We start from the raw sequence: 21,217 nt of genomic DNA on the forward strand, positions 1-21,217 counted from the left end.
CACTCGCTCAACATTGGAATGGATGTGACGACGTACCTAAACGCACAAATGACGTGCATTAAAATCAGAGTTTTTGACGGAAATCCATCCTATGTGAAAGTTATTTAAGTAGCAGTCCATGTAAGAACCTGACAAATTAACTAAAATGTGATATACCTTATCTTATCAAATGACCCAAAACTGCAATAAATACTTCAAAAAGGTCAAAATAATGCATCATTCACAATTTTTATATTCATCATTCAAACTGCTGCTTTTTACTAGAGGTTTCATTTTCAGGATTTTTGCCTATGTAAAATTACACATATTTTTCATTATTTTTTTCTTAAGGCTAGAAAAAATATATGATAAGTTAGATATAGATAGAAAGACAATTGTTATATCTATCAAATAAAACAAAAAAAATCTTGGGATTTTTTGAATTGATAATAAAAAACCGTTTGAAATTTTTTTTAAAATTGCCATGTTATTATCTCCCCTGACGGAAATCTTCAGCAAAAGAAAATAGGTATACTACATTGGAGGGAAATGTAAACAATGGCAGACGCTCCATGGACAGAAAGAAACTGCAGCATTTCAATTTTTTCTAACAGTAGATGTGGTTTTTCCAACTATTTTCCATCAGAACATAATCTTATTACAATAAGCAGCTGCAACATTAATAATATGAGGCAGGCATTACCTGTAAATGGGGACGAAGTCTGTATGAATTATTTTTTGTAACTTAAATATTTGTTTAAAAAAAAAGAAACGGAAATACCGTAACGTTTCCGATTTTGGTTCTGTTGTTAGGGATTTAGTTGTGACGTTATTTAAATTATGACGTCATATGCAATGTAAACAAAGAAACGCTATCATCAAGTAACGTTTTTTCATATGAAGTAATTATTAAAAATGAAATTGGTATTGCGCGTTCCTTCCTATTTTATACTAGACTGATAAATATATATTTTACTCAAAGTTTCATACAAACGAGACCGGAAAAAGGAAGTACATTGTACATTTCTGCGCAGGTCCGGGATTTCAAAACATGACATAAAAAAAATTGAACGAATTTGAGTTCATTAGTACAATGAAAAATTCGGGAAATTTTCCCGAATTATTTTTTTTTATTGAATTTTCTACTGTTATTGGGGACTTCGTCCCCATATTAACAGCCATTTACAATCACTACAACTCTCAAAAACCTGCATTCCATCAGAAGGCCATTTAATTTTTTTCCGTCTTGGTATTTTCACTTTGTTTTGTGATTATACAATATGTCCACACCATCGGGCCACACTTGGAATAAGATGGAGAAGGAGTGTTGCATGCAGTCATCCCAACCATAAAGGGAAAACCAAGCCAGACAGAGGTGTCACCCCAATTGTCAGCCGACATCTGTTGATCTCAACAGGACAACTTGTGCCAGTTGGTTCAGGTAAGAACTTTATATACAATATAACCCCCTGTTGTACCTGTTCAAACTTTTTCTATAATTATTATATAATCAATTTGTTCACATTTTTATAATCAATCAAGAAAAAATAAAAGAAAAAGTAGAATTTGCTTTTTTTCACTTCTGGGAAAATTCATGTAAAAAATCATACTGGGGATTTTGATAATAAAAAGATATTCAGATGGTGTTTCTCAGGTTTAAAGATGTTCAATGTAGAATTATGTTTGTTATTATTGAAATTTTTCAGAAATTTGCACCCCCTATTTATAACAAAAATATTGCCATTTCGAAAGATTATACTACATGTATATTGAATATACCTTTTCAATGGTGGTGGGTCAGTTACATGTATCATCCTTAATGTCAGCCTAAAGCTACGATTACCTCTTGATGTTGATAGGGGTAATAAGTGGTTGAACCATAATTTTTATAAGGGGGTCCAAATGACTACAAAAGAGGGGGGCCCGGCTCCAGTCATGTTTCAATGCTTCCCAATATAATCAACCAAATTTTTCCACAAATGCCCCCTACCTCTGGGATTTTAACATATATTGAAAAGACCTACACACATTAATATTAATCTAAAATTTACAATTGCATTTGATTTTTTTTTTCATTTAGGAATATGTCGGACATGTAGAGGAGGTATTCCAAACCTTGACTCAATGTCGTTTGAAGATAATGATGTACATGTAAGTTTTTCTGGAAGGTCTCCAAAAACTAGAAATAACTTTTATATATGCATAAGATGAGAACTTTAATCTTTTATGAAAATTTTATGTACGCATAATCATATATGTATATATTTAGCATATAAAATTGAGAATGGAAATGGGGAATGTGTCAAAGAGACAACAACCCGACCAAATAAAAAAAAAAACAGCTGAAGGTCACCAACAGGTCTTCAATATATATATATATGTTATGAAATTTCAATTATTTGTACAAAAATTAAGTGGTAAAAAATGGTCTCACCCAGCACACCTATGCATTGCTTTTTTTAGTGTTCAGAGTTTAATTTATTGAATGAACAAAGTACTGTAACTTCTGTAAGTGTGGAAATACTTGCAATGTTTATTAGTGCGAGAAATATGATACAGTTGTAATCAGAATAATTTAAACTCACATATTGGATTTTTATATATGAATAATAGAGCATGATTTCTTTTCTCTCATTTTGGTGTAAAATAATGAAATCACAATAATAAATCCAAAACAATAACTTCTGAATTTACAGTGATATATTTTTATATCAGAAATTTGTTTGTAGTACCTATTTACAAACAGTATTTGCATAAACACTGTTTTATGTTTTAATCTTATAGCACAAAGAACAACCATTTGGAGGCTTTGAACAGGTTTCAACTAGTGCATCATCTGCTAAAGAAGAGTTTGACCCTGAACAAAGTAAAACTGTAAATGTAAGTAGTATAACTAACTATTTATAATTTATGTTTCGTAATCTTTTCCGAAATTAAGACATTTTTTTTCCGAAATTGATCTGACTGTTATTTAGTTTGCTTATCTTCCTAAGTTATATTTAGAAACAAATAGATTGTTGAAACATATTGTATGACGTCCATAAATGTTTTGCAACATTAGGAAACAGTTTTTCATATTAAGAATAATGGATCCAGCTGTTCTGTAAATATTTGGTTTGATTTGAGAAGTTTCCTGCCAACTTGTTTCCTTTAGTTGTTAGAATCAACAGAAGTTTGTTTGTAAAAATTATTATGTGACATGTACATGTTTGTGAGTTATAATGATACCTGAAATAAATGTTTTCTTTCATGCACATACTGGCATTATCTGAAGTTAGCAATTATATAAGTAGGAAATGAAAAATTTAACTGTGGACATGGTAGACAAAATTGAGAAGAGTTTTTATTTTTGCATTTAAAAAATTAACAACACCAACACATTGGGTATTGAACACAAAAAACATGTGCAACAGCTTTTTAGTTTTTATTGCTGTATTATTAACCAACTTACTACAATATGTATAGAAATGCCCATGCTTTATAAAAGGAAAATTTCGACATCTGGTCATTATGAATGGAGAAATTGCTACAGCCAGTCATTACAAAATCTCAGTCATGCATTACGAAATCTCAGCCATGCATTACGAAATCACACCCGTGCATTACGAAATCACAGTTATGCATTATGAACAGATGAAAGTTCGAAACGGGACATCGATTAAATCAAAATGTGGTTTATTTCTTTAAAAAAGTGTGACATTTTTTTATTCTTTTTTAAACTTAATATCGTAAAAACAAGTTTAAATGATGTTCATTGACATTATTTTGTAACGACTTGAAACGGAAATATTTCACAGCCTTTTTCGAGTACGACTTTCGATTATTATCACTGTTTCATTTCCGTTGTTCATTCCTCAGAATGCAGACTTTAGAATAGTTTAACTGTCTGATTTATTCTTCCCAGCTACTTTTTATTTGCTAGATGAAATGAATTTTAATAGCATAAAATTAAGTACTTGGACGAGAAATCAGAAATTACATCTGACAGTCACAATGTTGACTAAAATTCCATGCGAAATTGAATGCGAAAAGATAAGTTGAAGTTCAGCTATGTCTATGAAATTCCTGTATCTTCTTCACGGTAAGTTTCTTACTCTTTGTTTATTAGAAGAATTAAAACCATTTAATAAAAATGTTATGAATTGGGCTTTTCTGTATTGGTCCTGTTGTAGTTTGTGGATAGCTGTATTATTTTGGATCCGAGACTCGAAGACTGTTCTTGAATGAAGTTGCCTTTATACGTATAGTTGGTTAATAAAAGTATCAATATATGGACTTTTTCATATTGGCCCTGTGACATGCCCTTGATATTAATAATGGCCTCGGACAGTTGTAATGGCCCTCGGCGTTGCCTCAGGGCCATTACAACCATCCTTGGCCATTATTAACACCTCGGGCATGTTACAGGGCCAATATGAAAAAGTCCATACATTAAAATACTATAATATTGGTTACATTATTTTAACTCATAATATCAGATTGATATTTTTATATGTTTTAGACTATTCAAAACAGAAAGAGAATAAAACTGGAAGACATGAGTATTGAAACGCACACATGCAAGACAGCCGAGTCCCTATCTGATGATGAATCGGTATGTTTAGCTGAAATAAAAAAGAAGATGTGGTGTAATTGCCAATGAGATAACTCTTCGGAAAAGACCAAATGATACAGGAAATAACAACTATAGGTCACCAATCAGCAAAGCCCATACGACATACGTCAGCTATAAAAGGCCCCTAAATGACAAATGTTAACAATTCAAACAAGAAAACTAACAGCCTAATTATGTACAAATAAATGAACAAAAAACAAATATGTAACACAGCAACAAACAACAACCACTGAGTTACAGGCTCCTGACTTGGGATAGGCACATACATACATAATTTGGGGTAGGATGGGGAAGGGGGGGGGGGGGGGGGGTTGGTAAACATGCTAGCGGGATCCCATCCTCCCCTAAACTTGGACAGTGGTGTAACAGAACAACATAGGATTGAACTATAAAAATCAGTTGAAAAGGCTTAACTCATCAGATATATACAAATAGAAATACATCTAACAAAAACAGAGTGAACATAGCTTGGCACTTATACATCCCAACCACAAAAAGACCATTAGTACAGATGTGAGAGTACTTACTGGTAGCTAGTTCAAAATGACAAATGTAAAACAATTCAAACGAGAAAACTAACGGCCAAATTAATGTACAAATAATTCTGATATTATTTGCATATTAGGGAATACGTTCATATGATTGGTCGAGAAGACTTCCGGTCGTCACTCTTGAAGTTGTTTATTTTTTCCATAGACGACATTGACAGAACTACTTATTTTGTAACCAATGGCGGCTAAAATAACACTGTCAGACTCGACGTTAAAAAAATACTTATTTTCACTTATCCGTGTTGTTAAAGAATTTTAAGGATCAAATGGCTTTAAAAAGGAATTTATTGGTGTATAAACTGGACCAAGTCACTCACAAACATATCATAAAGTCCTTCAGACTTTATTAGTAAGTGAATTGGTCCCCTTTATACACCAAAAAATTCCTTTAAAAAGGCGTTTAATCCTATAATAAATGAACAAAAAATAAATATATAACACAGCAACAAACAACAACCACTGAATTACAGGCTCCTGACTTGGGACAGGCACATACATATATAATGTGGCAGGGTTAAACATGTTAGTGGGATCAAGTCTTCTGTTTAGTTATGTTAAGAATTTTAATATAGAATGGAAAAATACTTTAAAATAATTTAAAACAGGAACAAACAATAAAAGCTGAAAATGAGCAAAACAAACCCACCCAAAAACTGTAGTGGGCTAGAATGCTCATGAAGAGTAAGCAGTTACTGCTCCACTAGTGGCACCAGTTCTGCTACTCCTTAAAATGAACAGATGGTGATGACAATATATGAATTGATTAATACTTTCTAAATGTGTATAGATTAAAACTTGAACATTCTTTTATTAACTTTCAGTTCCTAGACTCACAGTCACAAAGTTTGTCACAAATTTCTTCTTGGAGTCAGGAAAATATGGAAACATCTTTATCTGACCTAAATAAAGGAATTGACATCATAAGTAGAGGCCATTCAAGTCCTGTCAAATTTCAAGTGAGAAGTGATATAAGTAGCCTAAAACCTTCCACGAAAAGAACTGTGAAACGTAAAGTAGTTTCAGCCATTGACACTGTCCTTAATGGTAAGCTCATTTATTTTTATTAAATAAATTATTATAAAGCTGACTCTCACTGATAAAAATAATATAGAGTTATGTCCCTTTTTAACTTGATATGACAGCCATTCTCATATATTATATTTTACTTATATATTATAAACAAATTATACATAAACACATGACATGATATAACTTATTAAATTTTCTTTTAAATGCAATTGCAAGGAAGGACAATAACAATTTACAGTCATTCACTGTTTAAAAAACTTTTGAGAATGAGTTATCTCCCTTAGTAAATGACCATTTTAGCAAAAATGGCAAGCCATTAACAGTACTATGGTTTGAAAACTGTAGACCATTAAATTAATCTATAAATTTAAAAATAAGAATATGTGGTAAAATTACCAATGAGATATATTGCCATCCAATACCAAATGTCATATATGATCAATTATAGATCACAGTATTGGCCTTCAACCTGGAGCCTTGACTCACATTGCAAGGTAAAATATAAAAGGACCCAGAATGACCAGTGTAAAATAATTCAAAAGATACAATCCAATTGCCAGATGTACATAAAAAATTAATAAGGAGACTGTTGTTCTGTATAATTGTGCCCCTAATAAGTGGTGAATATCCAAAATTGTAACCTTAAAATATAAAAAAGAAGATGTGGTGTAATTGCCAATGACACGACTCTTCCGAAGAGACAATATGACACAGAAATTAAAAACTATAGGTCGTTATACAGTCATTTCATTTTTACTGTGCCCTCAGTAAAAAAACTTTGAAGGGTTAAACATTTGGAATATCTACTTTGCCTGAGCATGCTGAGGGTCATAATTGTATAATAATATTCATAACATAAAAATCACTAACTGAATTGGTTTCTCTTCAGGTATAGCTCCAGGTCAAAGTCAGGCACTTTTTAAGATGATTCAAGATAAAGACCCAGAATCTGCCAACTCATCTGAACTTCAAGAGATCATTGTAAAGATTCATCAGGAGAGTACAGACAGAAACACAAAACAGCAACTTTTGTCATTGATTGCCTTGTCACATACTAAGAAAGATCTTCAACAGCTTATACCTGGGCTGACAGTGTACGCAATAAATGAAGCCAGGAAACATGCTAAAACTAATGGCCATGGTAATTTTAATATCCACATATTATATATTTACCATAACTTGAAGTTGAAAAATTATTAAGATTTTCAATTCATTAATAAAAAATAGAATAATATTTTTTGCACAAAAAGATTTACTTACTCTATTATAGAGCATTTCTTAAAGATTATGGTCACAGTTAAAAACAACAACAGCTAAGTTAATTTCAGTCAGACAGCTTTTTCCCATAACTCAAAAACTGTATCTTGATCTTGACCAAAGGTCAGATGTTGAGAGTTAAGGTCACAGTAAGAAAACTATAATAACAATTGTTTCTAGGCATTACTGCATTGTTTTATTCCAGAATTTGACCCCCAAAGGTCATATCATTTAGGTCAAAGTCACATTCAGAGAATGATTTTAATCATATTTAGTCCAAGTACTTACTCCTTTTGATTATTATCATCATTCTTTGTGTATTGATTCATTGATACAAATGTTATTATCATAAAAAAAAAAGAAATTGCAAAATGTGCTAAGTAAGCATATGAATACCTTTTAGCAGAATAAATTGTTTTGAATGTGTTAACTACCAGATTTGTTTCTTTGCCTTATGGAATGTAAGGAAACAGTAATATGCAAACTAAAATGTTATGAAAATAAAATGTCTTAAGTCTTTCCACTAGTGATTTATAAAAATATTTGCTTTTATTCAGGTGCTATAATACCTAAACAGCTCCCAGTCTTTCGACATAGGATGGATAAAGACAAGTTAGACCATGCCTTAGATTTTTTCTTCAGTCCATCATTTCACCAGGTAAAAAAATATTGATATTGATGAAACTGAATATTCTTACCGTACACAACCTGAGAATATGCATGAGGGAAATTAGTCTTGGTCCAATTATTTCAAGGGAGATAATTGAACTATTGAGTTTAATATTGCAATATGTAGTAACAGGTCTCGTAAGTGCAACTTCTTATTAACAGCTTGATCAATATTGATGAAACTTTACACACTTGCAGTACATAATCCGAGAATGTGCATAAAGGGAAAAAAACCTGGTCAAAAATATTTCAAGAGAGATAATTGAAACTAATTTAGTTTATTGAAGTTTATGGGTAGTTGGGATATCATTTTAGTGAGTTCTATGCAACTCTTAGAATGCCAGATATTATCCACACAGGTATGTGTCCATTTGTGTTTAAATATACCCTAAAAAGCGGGGGTATACAGTGATAGGGAAGTCCATCAATCTGTTTGTTCGTCTGTTCATTTGTCTGTCCATTCGTCCCAGATACTTTGTATCTGCAACTCCTTATTAACCACTTATCTGAAAGAAATGAAACTTTCTCAGATTCTTTATGATATAATGCCATTGTGCACCTCCTTTTTTGTTTTTGTTTAAATTGATTTTTGGGGTTTCCAATACAATAACATGAACTTTGCAAGATGCAGGGGTATAATTTTGTGAAAATAGTGCTTTTACACTATGATTTTGTTAATCAAACTTTGATTAAGATACTTTAGATATTTAAATGTTTTTTTTCTATGAGAAAATGGGCTCATAATATTCAGCTGCAACTGCAACTGTTGGTCAGTGAAACTTCTCTGAATCCATAAAACAGAATATCATGAAACTTTATAGATGATTAGGACTTTTTGTTAAGATTTGTATACACACACAGATTTTGATCAACTAACTTTTTGTATGAGTTATGAGTCTTTCAACTATTGAATCTGATAAGATTTGTTTGACTAGTGACAATTATTTGGGCATGGTAATACGAGTTTTCTCTTTAAGGTTCTTGAATTATCTAATAATAGCTTTTAACCTTTTTTGATTTCTAGGTCTCATCCTTTGGTGTAAAGGAAATGAAGTTGGACAATGGAAATACAGTAACAATACCTGAAGTAGTGAGAACTGCATGTCATGCCACTCTTATAAACGTGTATACAAAATTTTGTACAGAAACTGAATTCCTGCCTTTATCAAGATCCACTTTATTCAAAATCCTAAATGCATGTCCATCTTCAAGACGAACAAACCTGAAAGGCCTCGACAATTGTGCCGCTGATGGTGGTGCATCATATGAGACATTGTTAACAACAGTCAAGGAAATGGGTAACTATGTTGTTGATGAGGAAGTGCAAGTAGAGTTGCGTGACTGCAAGGACAGTTTAAATGCCAGTAAAATTTACTTGAAGACAGACTTTAAAGCACACCTCAGGAAATGTGATAAATGTCCAGATCACTGTATCAATTATTCTTTGAGTGATCCAACAGACCAACATCTACAACAGCACTGTGTCGACCATCAGCATGACATGGTATGTGAGAGATGTAATTTACTTCCACAAGCAGTCTCCACCATCAAAAGACGTCTTTCTGAATTAGGTATTTATTGCAACCTTAACAAATTTAAATCACTGTTTATTTTGTAATTTGATTTGAATAGATAAACTTTTCTCAGTTTATGCATTAGGTGCACATTACTGTACAATATAAAAAGAGAACAATAATACTAGTGTTTTTCATTATTGCTAGTGTCATCAAATAATAAAACATAGTACGATTATAATCATGATTTTTAAGTTTTCTTTGATTTAGAAAATACACTTTCTTGAAAACAAAGAAAAAGTTAATAAAAAGCAAGGAATTGAATTTTTTAAATTTTTTTCAAAGAGACAACAACCCAACCAAAACAATACAAAACAACTCAAGGCAACCAATGGGTCTTCAACATTCAAGAAATCCTGCACCCAGAGGAGGTCTTAATCAGGCCCATATCTATTTTACTAAAGGCATACTATATCTAGTTGACATTATTTATTTTGCAGACATACCAGATGAAGTTAGAAATGATCTGCTGGCCAGTATAGATGTAGCTGAGGCTAAGATTCTTGAATGGAAGAGTCATATTGTAAGAGGTGTCAACCAAGATCTAGCAAGGATCCTACTATTAGAGGAATTGAAAGATGGAGAATGTCTCATAATCATGGACTGGGCTATGAAATTCCTTCCTTTAGCATTTCGTGAGAAACAGAGTGATTGGTTTGGCCAAAAAGGAGTTAACTGGCATGTTTCAGTGTGTATTTTTAAAGATGAAAATCAGAATTTAATGGTAATTTCCTTATTCAAAATGCATATAGTCAGTTGAACTTCATAGACCTCACCTATGTTTTATTTCATTATTTTTCCTTTGTGGTGTGATTGCCAATTGTAGACAATTCTCCATCCAAGACCAATTGTTGTTAATGTAAGCAATTATAGGCTACTATAGCCTTTAACAGAGTCTTAGCCACCTCAGCAAAGTAAGCTGAAAAGGGTTCCAATATGGCCAATGTAAAACAATTCAGAGGAGATAAACAAACTGTGTGTTTAAAAAAAAAATTAAGATTATTGAAGGGGCCAATTTCAACAAAATTTTGAGAAACCTATGAATACATGCATGTAATAAACTACCACATTTAAGGTTGATGACCCCAGTACCTATTAAAAATGGTCACCACCAATAACTATTGCTTAAATTTGTCAAAAATATCAGATAAATGATATATTAAAGCACCTTTGTTTGTCTCACACAAAATATGTATGTGTGTTGCCTAGTAAAATTTAAAAATATTGCTATAAACTGGCAGTTTTTATTCAATACTATCGGTGAAAGATTACAAGCTCTTAGGAGCCTCTTTATAGAATTATCTTTTTAGTAAAATATTTTTTTAGATTCCTTTTATTTTACTTGCAGCAAAGAACATATACACATACAATGGATGCAGTTAAACAAGATTGGGTTGCAGTAGCTTCCGTGTTAGAGCACACTTTAAGAACAATAAAAATTCAGCTTCCCAGAATCAACACAGTATACTTGAGAAGTGATAATGCAGGATGCTACCATTGTGGCAGTCTTTGGTTGGCTATACCTAAGATCACTGAAACAACTGGTAAGAGAAATAATGTCATTTTGCACTTAAATTCAGATAGACAAACTCCACAACACTATAATCATCTACTTTAAAAAGCTGGGTTTTAAATTATATAATTTACTTTAAAATCCCAGGGTATAAATACCATTTATAATTTCATTGGTAATCTATTATACACTATAAGAATAACCATTGTCTACCTGTGCATGTATGAGAACCTTGCAAGGTACGCACATACAAAATAAAGTTAACCTATTACTAATATGCTGCCAGATCACTATATCCATAAGTCTTGCTTTTTGGGACAGAAATCGCAGGTAACACAAATTATTATGTCACACAATGCATTGCCTATATTTTTAGTGATACAGTCAGTACATTGATATTTGAAAATATAAGCCAGTTGGATCAAAGGGAAATATACAAATTGCCAGAAATAACCGTAATATATATATAGCTAGTTCATTGATGACTTTAAAAGTGTTATTTGTTTACATACAAGTGTCTCAAAATTTGAACTATCATCTACTGCATACTATACTATAAACACATAATATGGAGATATTTATGCTTTGAAAATTTGTGTGGAAGTTCTCTGTTATGTTGAAGGCTTGTCAACACAATTCAACTCTGGTGTCATTAAGTTGAATTAATGTACATGTATATTTTTATTTTTTTAGGCATAACAATTGCACGGTATGACTATAGTGAGCCACAAAATGGTAAATCATATTGTGACGCAAAGATTGCCCATATGAGAGGGAAAATCAGAAGATCAGCTGCATCTGGTAGTGATGTTTTAACTGCCTCAGATATGAAAATGGCCATTGACAAACATGGTGGAGTAACATCCTGCCAAGCAGCATATGTAGCTGTAGATCCTAATTCTCTCGTTAAGAAGATCACCTGTCCTATTAAGGCAATTACAAAGATTTCAAATGTCAGATTCAACAACGATGACACAATAACAGCCTGGAAGGCATTTGAAATTGGAAATGGGAAGAAGATTTCTATAAATAGTACTTTAAATGATGTAGAATTGAATGTTGATGTCCATGCAAACTTTACAATTCCTACACAACCTGATGGTATTATAAAAAAACCAACTATGCCAGAACAGACAGATTCAGAGTCATTTAACATCAGTTGTCCAGAAATTGGCTGTATACTGTATTTTGAATCGTACAGTGACATGCACAACCATTGTCTGCTAGGCAACCATGAACACCAAGATCATAAAGGAAGCACCTTTAATGATATTAAATTGAGATGGAAGGAGTCATGCTTTAACCTAACTGAAGACACAATCAAATTCAGATGTGAGACTGGGTTAAAGCAAGGCTCCAATGAACAAATAATGGGATGGGCCTTAAAGAAGGAAAGAAAGGTTGTAAGATTTTCAGACAATGTAAAATCTTACTTGAGCAACATTTTTGAAGAAGGTGAAAGAAGTGGAATTAAAGCTAATCCTTTAACTGTTGTCAGGAACATGAGAGTGGCAAGGGATGAAAATGGAAACAAAAGGTTCACCCCTAAAGAATATTTAGAACTTGGACAGATTGCATCCTTTTTCTCCAGATTGGCTGTTATGCAGAGATGTAAAACACCAATTGCAGATATTGACCAAGATCTTGATGCTGTTATTCTTGCTTTAAACAAGGCTGATGCTGTTGAACAATTATTGTGAAAAACTTTTTTAATCATGTAGTTTAGGCCCCTAATTTGTTTGTGCCATATTTTTGCTGTTAATCACTTTTGGTTAGATAACATGCTATGATAAATCAAAGTTTAATGGTTTTTTTCTGAAATACTGATCCATGGAGCAAAACTATTTACCTTCTTTTTTATATTTAAAAAAACTCTAACCTAATTCACAGAAGAAATTCATGAATAAAAGACAAGCCAAATACAATGAATATGGGCACTCTGCCTTTTAAAAATAGTAACTTGTTTATTTATAAAAAATACACCTGCTTTTAAGTAAAACAAGTCTATAATGAAACATTTTTTTATCTACAATAGTGTATTTGTTTGATTTTCCATCCCACATCAAGTTTAAGTTTTTGGTCAAGGTGGTTTTTGATGAAGTTAGAGGCACATCAATTTGAAACTTAGTACACATCTTCCTCATGATGTGATTTTTGTGTCGCCTTCATCTCAAGTACAGTTAATTAATGCTTGTGGTATACAATGCTTTTTTATACTTTCAACATAAATTATATTATGAACACTAGAACAGGCGAGACATTTCAGTGTGTCCACTCTTGTTCAGAATTCGTTTTTTTTTTGGGGGGGGGGTGTATACATCTGATAAGTCTCGTATACATGCACAACATCTTCCTAATGGATGGACCAATATTGATAAAACTTGATACGATTGTAGTACACAACCTGAGGATGTTCATGAAGGAAAATATTTCTCGTCGAAATTATTTCAAGGGAGATAATTGAATTGACTTTGTTAAATATAGCAATAAATGGCAACAAGTCTTGTAAGCACACCTTCTTCTAAATGGATTAATCAATGTTGATGAAGCTTTACACAGATGTTGTATACATCTTTAGACATGAGGAAGGAGGATATTTCTTATCAGATGTTTTTTTCAAGGGAGATAATTGAAATTATTAAGTTTAAATATCACGATATGTGGCATTAGGTCTTGTAAGCACAACTCCTCCTAAATGACTGTAGCAATATTAATGAAACTTTATACAGTTGAAGTACATGACCATAGAATGTGCATAAAGGAAGATATTCGTGATCTGAAATATTTAAAGGGAGATAATTAACTTACTTGATATAGATGTATTTACTTTATTTTGTTTCCATATACTTCCTTAAAATATGCAAGGGGAGATAACTCTAATCATTTTTTATTTTAACTGTACTTTCAGTTTAATATAGCAATATGTAAATGTATGTGTATTCCTTTTATTATTAATAGAAGTTACACATTCATCTGTGTCAAACCACAATCCAAATCCAAGTATAGTGTGTATTTTTTCTTATTATCTGTGTTATTTAAAGCAAGTAAGTTTTAAATTTGAATTAAAAAACCTAAAATGTATGCCAATAGGCATATATCAAGTGACTAGAATAAAAAAAGCTGGTTTCAGGAAGGGAAAATGGTCGTCTTACTCACGATGTAAATTGCATTCTGTTTTAATAAAACAAAGGTAAATTATTAGGGTTAAATAAGCAGTATATAAATTGTGTTTATATATGTAACTAATCCAAATGAGTCGTACATAGGCCCTGTGTGGAAAATCTATTTGTAGTTATTTTATCACAAATAAATGTTTTGAAACTGGATGACTGCTATTATGTTTTACTTTTTAATTAAAATTCACAGTCATCAATACCTGTTTTGCTAAATATAAGGTGTTCCAAATAAAGGTTATATTGGAATTAATCTGCTGTGTGTTGTGTAGATATAACAGTAGAAACAAGGTTTCTCAAAGGTGACAGAAAAAAATACTTTTAGAATATATTGTTTGATGGCTGGGACAAACTCCCACAGACATAAAAATCAACCATATAGGTACCACTAGGTGACAAGGCATTAAATTTAACCATGTTGATCTATATTAACATAAGTCTGTACATCAAAAAGTTGGTAACTGTTATCTTCTTAGTTTTCCTCAACCAATTGTTATGAAACTTATACACATTGCTTTATAATATTACCATAAATCACAGATCATGTTTGACTTTTGGTTGTGCCAGCTTAATTGGTCATCAGTTATGCCAGTTTATAACGTTATATGGGGGGATTCTCCATTTATGTTCTTTTGTGTGCAGTCTTTTGTGTAAGGTCATGTTGGCAGAGGTGCAAAACAAGTTATAAGAAAGTCGTTAGATTGCAAATATAAAAAACCTGCACAAAATCAAGATATTTCTGCTGGAAGAGTGTCATATTAAAAAAACAAAATAATTTGACCTTTAAGTCAAAGGTGAAGGTGATATATAGCTGCAAGCCATGTTCACAAAAATAATTTATTATAACACACATGATATTGAGAATAGTTGAAAAGTTGTAAACAAATCTGTCAAAAAGGCTTTCAAAACTCTAAAAAGTAAAAAAAAAATGACCTTCAGGTAAAAGGTCAAGGTCATAATATTAAGAAAAGTAAGAACATTAGGGTCCTGATATTATGCAACCATGTATGCATTTATCTACCATAAATTGAAACAATTTTAGGAAAAAAAACCCTGCTTTCAGTGTGATTTTTATGTTTTTTGGACATTTTTTATTTTAACCTTTGACCTTTGACCTTTTAAAATCCCAAAAAAAAATTAATGAAAAATTTCTGTGATAAGGTTGATTATTCGTGATATATAGGTGTTTCAGATGTACAGGTCTGGCTTTTTTTTAAATTTTAATCTAAAAAATGAAAAATTTAGGTATTGTTACCTTTTATCAAAATTCCTTTAAAGTGTTACCTCAAACGACCTAGTTATATATGATTATGTTTACACAAATCCAAATTTGATGTTCAAATTTAATTAAGGGAAGTATACCGTCTGTAAAAAAAAATATATCTAATAATTGCATCTTCTGCAAGATTTATAATTCTTTTCTTTAAATTGGAGCATTTTCAGAAGAAATTTTGAGCAATTTGTTACTGTTGTTAGGCAAATATCAATAAGCGGAATTCCCTAGCAACCGTTGCTTTCCAGCTTTTTTGTTTGATTTTTTTTTCTTTTTGGTTATCTAAGGAACATTCTCTGAAAAATTTATAAAATTCCCACTACCTTGGTATATCACCTTTTGTCTGGTTTTTACATGGACTGCTACTTAACATTTTGGAATAGACTGAAGTATCAAACAATTAACTCTGAAAAAGGGAAGCTTGGTACTTATTTTTCTATAAAAATTGTTTTAAAAAGGGAAAATATTTAGAACTACAGGATTTAAAAAAAAGAGTCAATTTGTAAATTAAGAATAAGCGCTCACTTTTTAAAAATTGAGACAGACATATATTCAAAAAAACATATAGAAAGATCTGAGCGTCTTTGTTCAAATTGCCCACTTGGTAAAGTTGAAGATGAGATTCATTTTTGTTACAATGTCCTCTTTATGATAAAGGGAAGATTTTTATCAATACATTTCTAACAATTGTTATAATTTTGAAAAATTAAATAAATCTTCGAAATTTTTATGGCTCTTGAACCAAGAAAATGTAACTCTTATGGAAAAACGGGGCGGTTATATTTGTGACTGTTTTGAATTAAAGAGATCAGGTGTGAATATTGACTATAAGTCAGGTAAATGATTTGAGAATGAATGCATACATGTATAATGAATTTTATTCTTTTATTCACAATATATATGTGGTTTTTGGCTCTGATTCTGACCAATGCTAAGATACTAAATATATAGTTACAAGTGCCTACTATTGTTGTTGTTACCAATTATGTATATACATGTATCGCACGTGCTATCTACAGGTACACTATACGGAAATGACACGGCTGGGTATTGTGAAGTTACTGAAGGAAGATTGATGTCAGATGCATATCCCCGGGCGAAGAATTTACTGGTTTGTCAAAACGGTTAACTGTAATTTGTCATATTGTAAAGATTTGAATCGCGCCAATCTCTTCTTTTTTTATAATATGAATTGCGCCAATAAATGGAACTTGACACATTCCCCATTTACATTCTCAATTTTATTAATTGTGTCATATTTACCTCGAAACGGTTAACCTATTTACACGTACATGTAACATTAGAATACTGATTTCAACTGTTAAATAACTTTAAAATTATTAAAGATATGATTATAAAATTTGAAATTATGTACTTTAAGAAAGTCTGTATGCCATGTTTTTTGTGTCAACTCTATCATTCCACCAAGTACTTAGTGCACTGTTTTGTTCTTAGTGCAATAAGGGGGCCCTTTGCGGTATTTCTACTTGTACCTGTAAATACCGGAAAGAACCTCCTCAGTGCACTAAGAACAACCATTTGAAAACAAGTCTATAACATTTGCGCAATTAAATGATTGTTTTATTGGCGGAAATGAATGCTGCAGTTTTTACAATAAAGTGATGCAAAAAAAGAATTGGCGTAATTAAGTTGTGGCGCAAATTAATTCCTTTTCATCGAAACTGGATATCGGCCTTCAAAACACCGTGTGTACACAAACAAAACAGTATTCATCTTTTACGCAGTCTAGTCGGAGAATAAAGTTTTTGCAATTTGCAATTTGTGTAGGATTTTAATTTTAAAATCAATGTCATGAACGAGTAAGAAGATCGTTAGAAACCTTAGATGGATCGAAAAATGAACGATAAAAGGGAAAAGTATGGTGCGTCGATAAAAAATTTCATAGATGCATGTCATATTTGTAAAATTTCAGTCTTTCAATAACAACGATTTGTGGAACTGATTATTTCGATCCTTCAAATTTGTGTAAAATAATAAAAAAAATTATTTATATTGTTTAGTCTCTTTCATACATTTGTATATACAATAGCAGTTTGTTTATAAATACTGCAGATTTGTATTTGATCATCGGTTGCATGCATAACGTCCAGTGACAAATATTCCATGTATTCGTACAAAGAACAAATCAACTTCTTTTAGAATACAATTGATTGGTTATTTAAGGTTAATGATTTGTGACAGAATAGGCGAAACTTGGCCAGAAGCTTACCTTTAAAATAAAGAAATATAAAAAAGGTAGAGTTATTTTTTAATTCTGTATTTTACTCATACATGGACGTCAGCACTTTTTAGAGTCAAAATAACAGTTTTAACACCGACAGCAGGAATCACAAGCGACGCTGGTTCCATGGATATCTTCAACGAATTTTTATATCCCTGGCAATTTTCGGTTCATATCAGACTCTGACATTGAGGGGAACAAATACCATGGATGTGTTGACTTTTTTTTAATACATTCAGATTATAAAACGTGTATCTCATATGAAGCCTCATTTATAGAACATTATATATAATGTATTGTGCCAAGGAAATATTTGGATCTGAGAAATATTTGGTGGAGGAGAGAGAGACAAAGAGAGAGACGTATATCGCTGTTTTTGGTCTCATGTTATTCATATCAAAATGTTATGGGAGGAAACGTTTCCCCTTCGTTTTATATAATTATATTCCATAATGATATAACTTGGAAATTTAATCCAATTCAAACTAATAATTGTTTTTTTTTTTATCCCTCATCTTTTTATATTAAATCATTTTAACTCATAATTATAATAATTGAAAAACCTTCTGAAATAAAACCCTAACATACGTGTATATCAGACGCTATACGCGTCGCCAGTAAAACTGCATTTGCGACCGTCAAATCGCCAATTGACGGTGGCAACTTTCAACTACAGTACTGTTATTCCTTAAATGTAACTAAATTATATAGGATTATTGAATACCAATCATAAAACTATTTAATTTCAGCTTAGTGATCAAACAGTAGTATGCTCAAGGCATTTCAAATCCACTGATTTTAAATGGTCTCCTGTCAGAAAGACCCCAAAACCTGAGTGTTCCTTCAATATTTGACTGGTCCAAACAAATAACACCACAGAGGGAATTCTTCAAACACCCACTCCAACAGAAAAGTCTAATACCAGCATCTGAAGATGAAGCTGAAGACGACACTGCAGATCTACATTGTAGGTTGTTAACCAGATCCAGAGTTTCACCATGCAGAACTACATTGTAGGTTGTGAACCAGATCCAGAGTTTCAACATGCAGATCTACATTGTAGGTTGTGAACCAGATCCAGAGTTTCAACATGCAGAACTACATTGTAGGTTGTGAACCAGATCCAGAGTTTCACCATGCAGATCTACATTGTAGGTTGTGAACCAGATCCAGAGTTTCACCATGCAGAACTATATTGTAGGTTGTGAACCAGATCCAGAGTTTCACCATGCAGATCTACATTGTAGGTTGTGAACCAGATCCAGAGTTTCACCATGCAGAACTACATTGTAGGTTGTGAACCAGATCCAGAGTTTCACCATGCAGATCTACATTGTAGGTTGTGAACCAGATCCAGAGTTTCACCATGCAGATCTACATTGTAGGTTGTGAACCAGATCCAGAGTTTCACCATGCAGATCTACATTGTAGGTTGTGAACCATATCCAGAATTTTAACATGCAGATCTCCATTGTAGGTTGTGAAACAGATCCAGAGTTTCACCATGCAGATCTACATTGTAGGTTGTGAACCATATCCAGAGTTTTAACATGCAGATCTCCATTGTAGGTTGTGAAACAGATCCAGAGTTTCACCATGTAGATCTACATTGTAGGTTGTGAATCAGATCCAGAGTTTCACCATGCAGATCTTCATTGTAGGTTGTGAACCAGATCCAGAGTTTCACCATGCAGATCAACATTGTAGGCTGTGAGCCAGATCCAGAGTTTCACCATGTAAATCTACATTGTAGGCTGTGAACCAGATCCAGAGTTTCACCATGTAGATCTACCATGTAGGTTGTGAACCAGATCCAGAGTTTCACCATGCAGATCTTCATTGTAGGTTGTGAACCAGATCCAGAGTTTCACCATGCAGATCTACATTGTAGGTTGTGAACCAGATCCAGAGTTTCACCATGCAGATCTACATTGTAGGCTGTGAACCAGATCCAGAGTTTCACCATGTAGATCTACATTGTAGGTTGTGAACCAGATCCAGAGTTTCACCATGCAGATCTTCATTGTAGGTTGTGAACTAGATCCAGAGTTTCAACATGCAGATCTACATTGTAGGTTGTGAACCAGATCCAGAGTTTCACCATGCAGATCTACATTGTAGGTTGTGAACCAGATCCAGAGTTTCACCATGCAGATCTACATTGTAGGTTGTGAACCAGATCCAGAGTTTCACCATGCAGATCTACATTGTAGGTTATGAACCAGATCCAGAGTTTCACCATGCAGATCTACATTGTAGGTTGTGAACCAGATCCAGAGTTTCATCATGTAGATCAACATTGTAGGTTGTGAACCAGATCCAGAGTTTCACCATGCAGATCTACATTGTAGGTTGTGAACCAGATCTAGAGTTTCACCATGCAGAACTAAGCCTATGTTAATTATTATATAGTACATATAATGTATGGTACAATGTATGGTAAAATGTATGGTACAATGTATGGTACAATGTATGGTACAATGTATGGTCATTGTATGGTACAATGTATGATACAATGTATGGTACAATGTATGTATATTTTCTGTATAATACTTTATGATAATGGTGATAAAGATCAAGAAATATCTGCTGGACAGATTTTTAGTTTATTTATATAAAAAAGAGGATGGCGTATGATTACCAATGAGACAACTCTCCACAAGAGACCAAATGACACAGAAATTAACAACTAGTGTTCACCATACGGCCTTCAACAATGATCAAAGCCCATACCGCTATTGTCTATATTTATTTCATTTATATTTAAAGTTTGCTCTCAAATACATTTTACTTATTTTTAGATATACTAAAAATTATGGATCACAATATCAACTGTCATTTTCATTAATGAGTTATTGAATGAATAAATTTTTCTGTCTTTTTCGTTTATCAGAATTCTGTGTTAAATTATGATTAGTTTGATGAGCTGAAAACATGGAAAATAAACTCGACTATAAATCATTCTCAAGATGGTTATTCAGTTGTCAAACTGCTTCTTCATAATCAGTTTGCAATTGTAATTAATTATTTTGATGTACTGCTGCTGGACAGAAAAATTCTTGGTCGTCATAGTTCTGAGGTATGGAATACAATGTGTTGTTATACAGCTGCTGTACAAAAAGATGCTGGATCGTCATAGTTCTGAGGTATGGAATACACGTGTTGATATACAGCTGCTGGACAGAAAGATGCTGGATCGTCAAAGTTCTGAGGTATGGAATACAATGTGTTGATATACAGCTGCTGGACAGAAAGATGCTGGATCGTCATAGTTCTGAGGTATGGAATACAATGTGTTGTTATACAGCTGCTGGACAGAAAGATGCTGGATCGTCATAGTTC

At 32.5% G+C, this 21,217-nt stretch overlaps 3 protein-coding genes across 3 annotated transcripts in view; 2 read left to right on the plus strand and 1 right to left on the minus strand.

The window, feature by feature from the left end:
• Positions 1–21,217, plus strand: part of LOC143051550 (uncharacterized) — a 576,970-nt gene that overhangs the window by 520,562 nt on the left and 35,191 nt on the right. The gene's annotated exons all lie outside the window — the stretch shown is intronic.
• Positions 1–21,217, minus strand: part of LOC143051962 (uncharacterized) — a 467,775-nt gene that overhangs the window by 125,648 nt on the left and 320,910 nt on the right. The window lies entirely within an intron of this gene.
• On the plus strand, positions 1,295–14,513 carry LOC143051543 (uncharacterized). The gene is made up of 11 exons (XM_076224437.1): positions 1,295–1,420; positions 2,060–2,130; positions 2,764–2,859; positions 4,481–4,573; positions 5,967–6,189; positions 7,064–7,315; positions 7,989–8,089; positions 9,125–9,671; positions 10,115–10,398; positions 11,023–11,218; positions 11,881–14,513. Exons 2-11 carry the CDS (start codon positions 2,104–2,106, stop codon positions 12,885–12,887), a joined length of 2,826 nt encoding a protein of 941 aa, XP_076080552.1. The 5' UTR covers positions 1,295–1,420; positions 2,060–2,103; the 3' UTR covers positions 12,888–14,513.

This window comes from Mytilus galloprovincialis, chromosome 11, assembly GCF_965363235.1.
Source record: "Mytilus galloprovincialis chromosome 11, xbMytGall1.hap1.1, whole genome shotgun sequence".
Lineage (NCBI taxonomy): Eukaryota > Metazoa > Mollusca > Bivalvia > Mytilida > Mytilidae > Mytilus > Mytilus galloprovincialis.

Bases quoted from the DNA above. Each gene is read 5' to 3' on its own strand.
- LOC143051543 (XM_076224437.1), top strand. From the start codon at position 2,104: ATGTCGTTTGAAGATAATGATGTACAT. The intron at 2,860-4,480 runs GTAAGTAGTATA...TATATGTTTTAG, and splicing joins AACAAAGTAAAACTGTAAAT to ACTATTCAAAACAGAAAGAG. The intron at 7,316-7,988 runs GTAATTTTAATA...GCTTTTATTCAG, and splicing joins TGCTAAAACTAATGGCCATG to GTGCTATAATACCTAAACAG.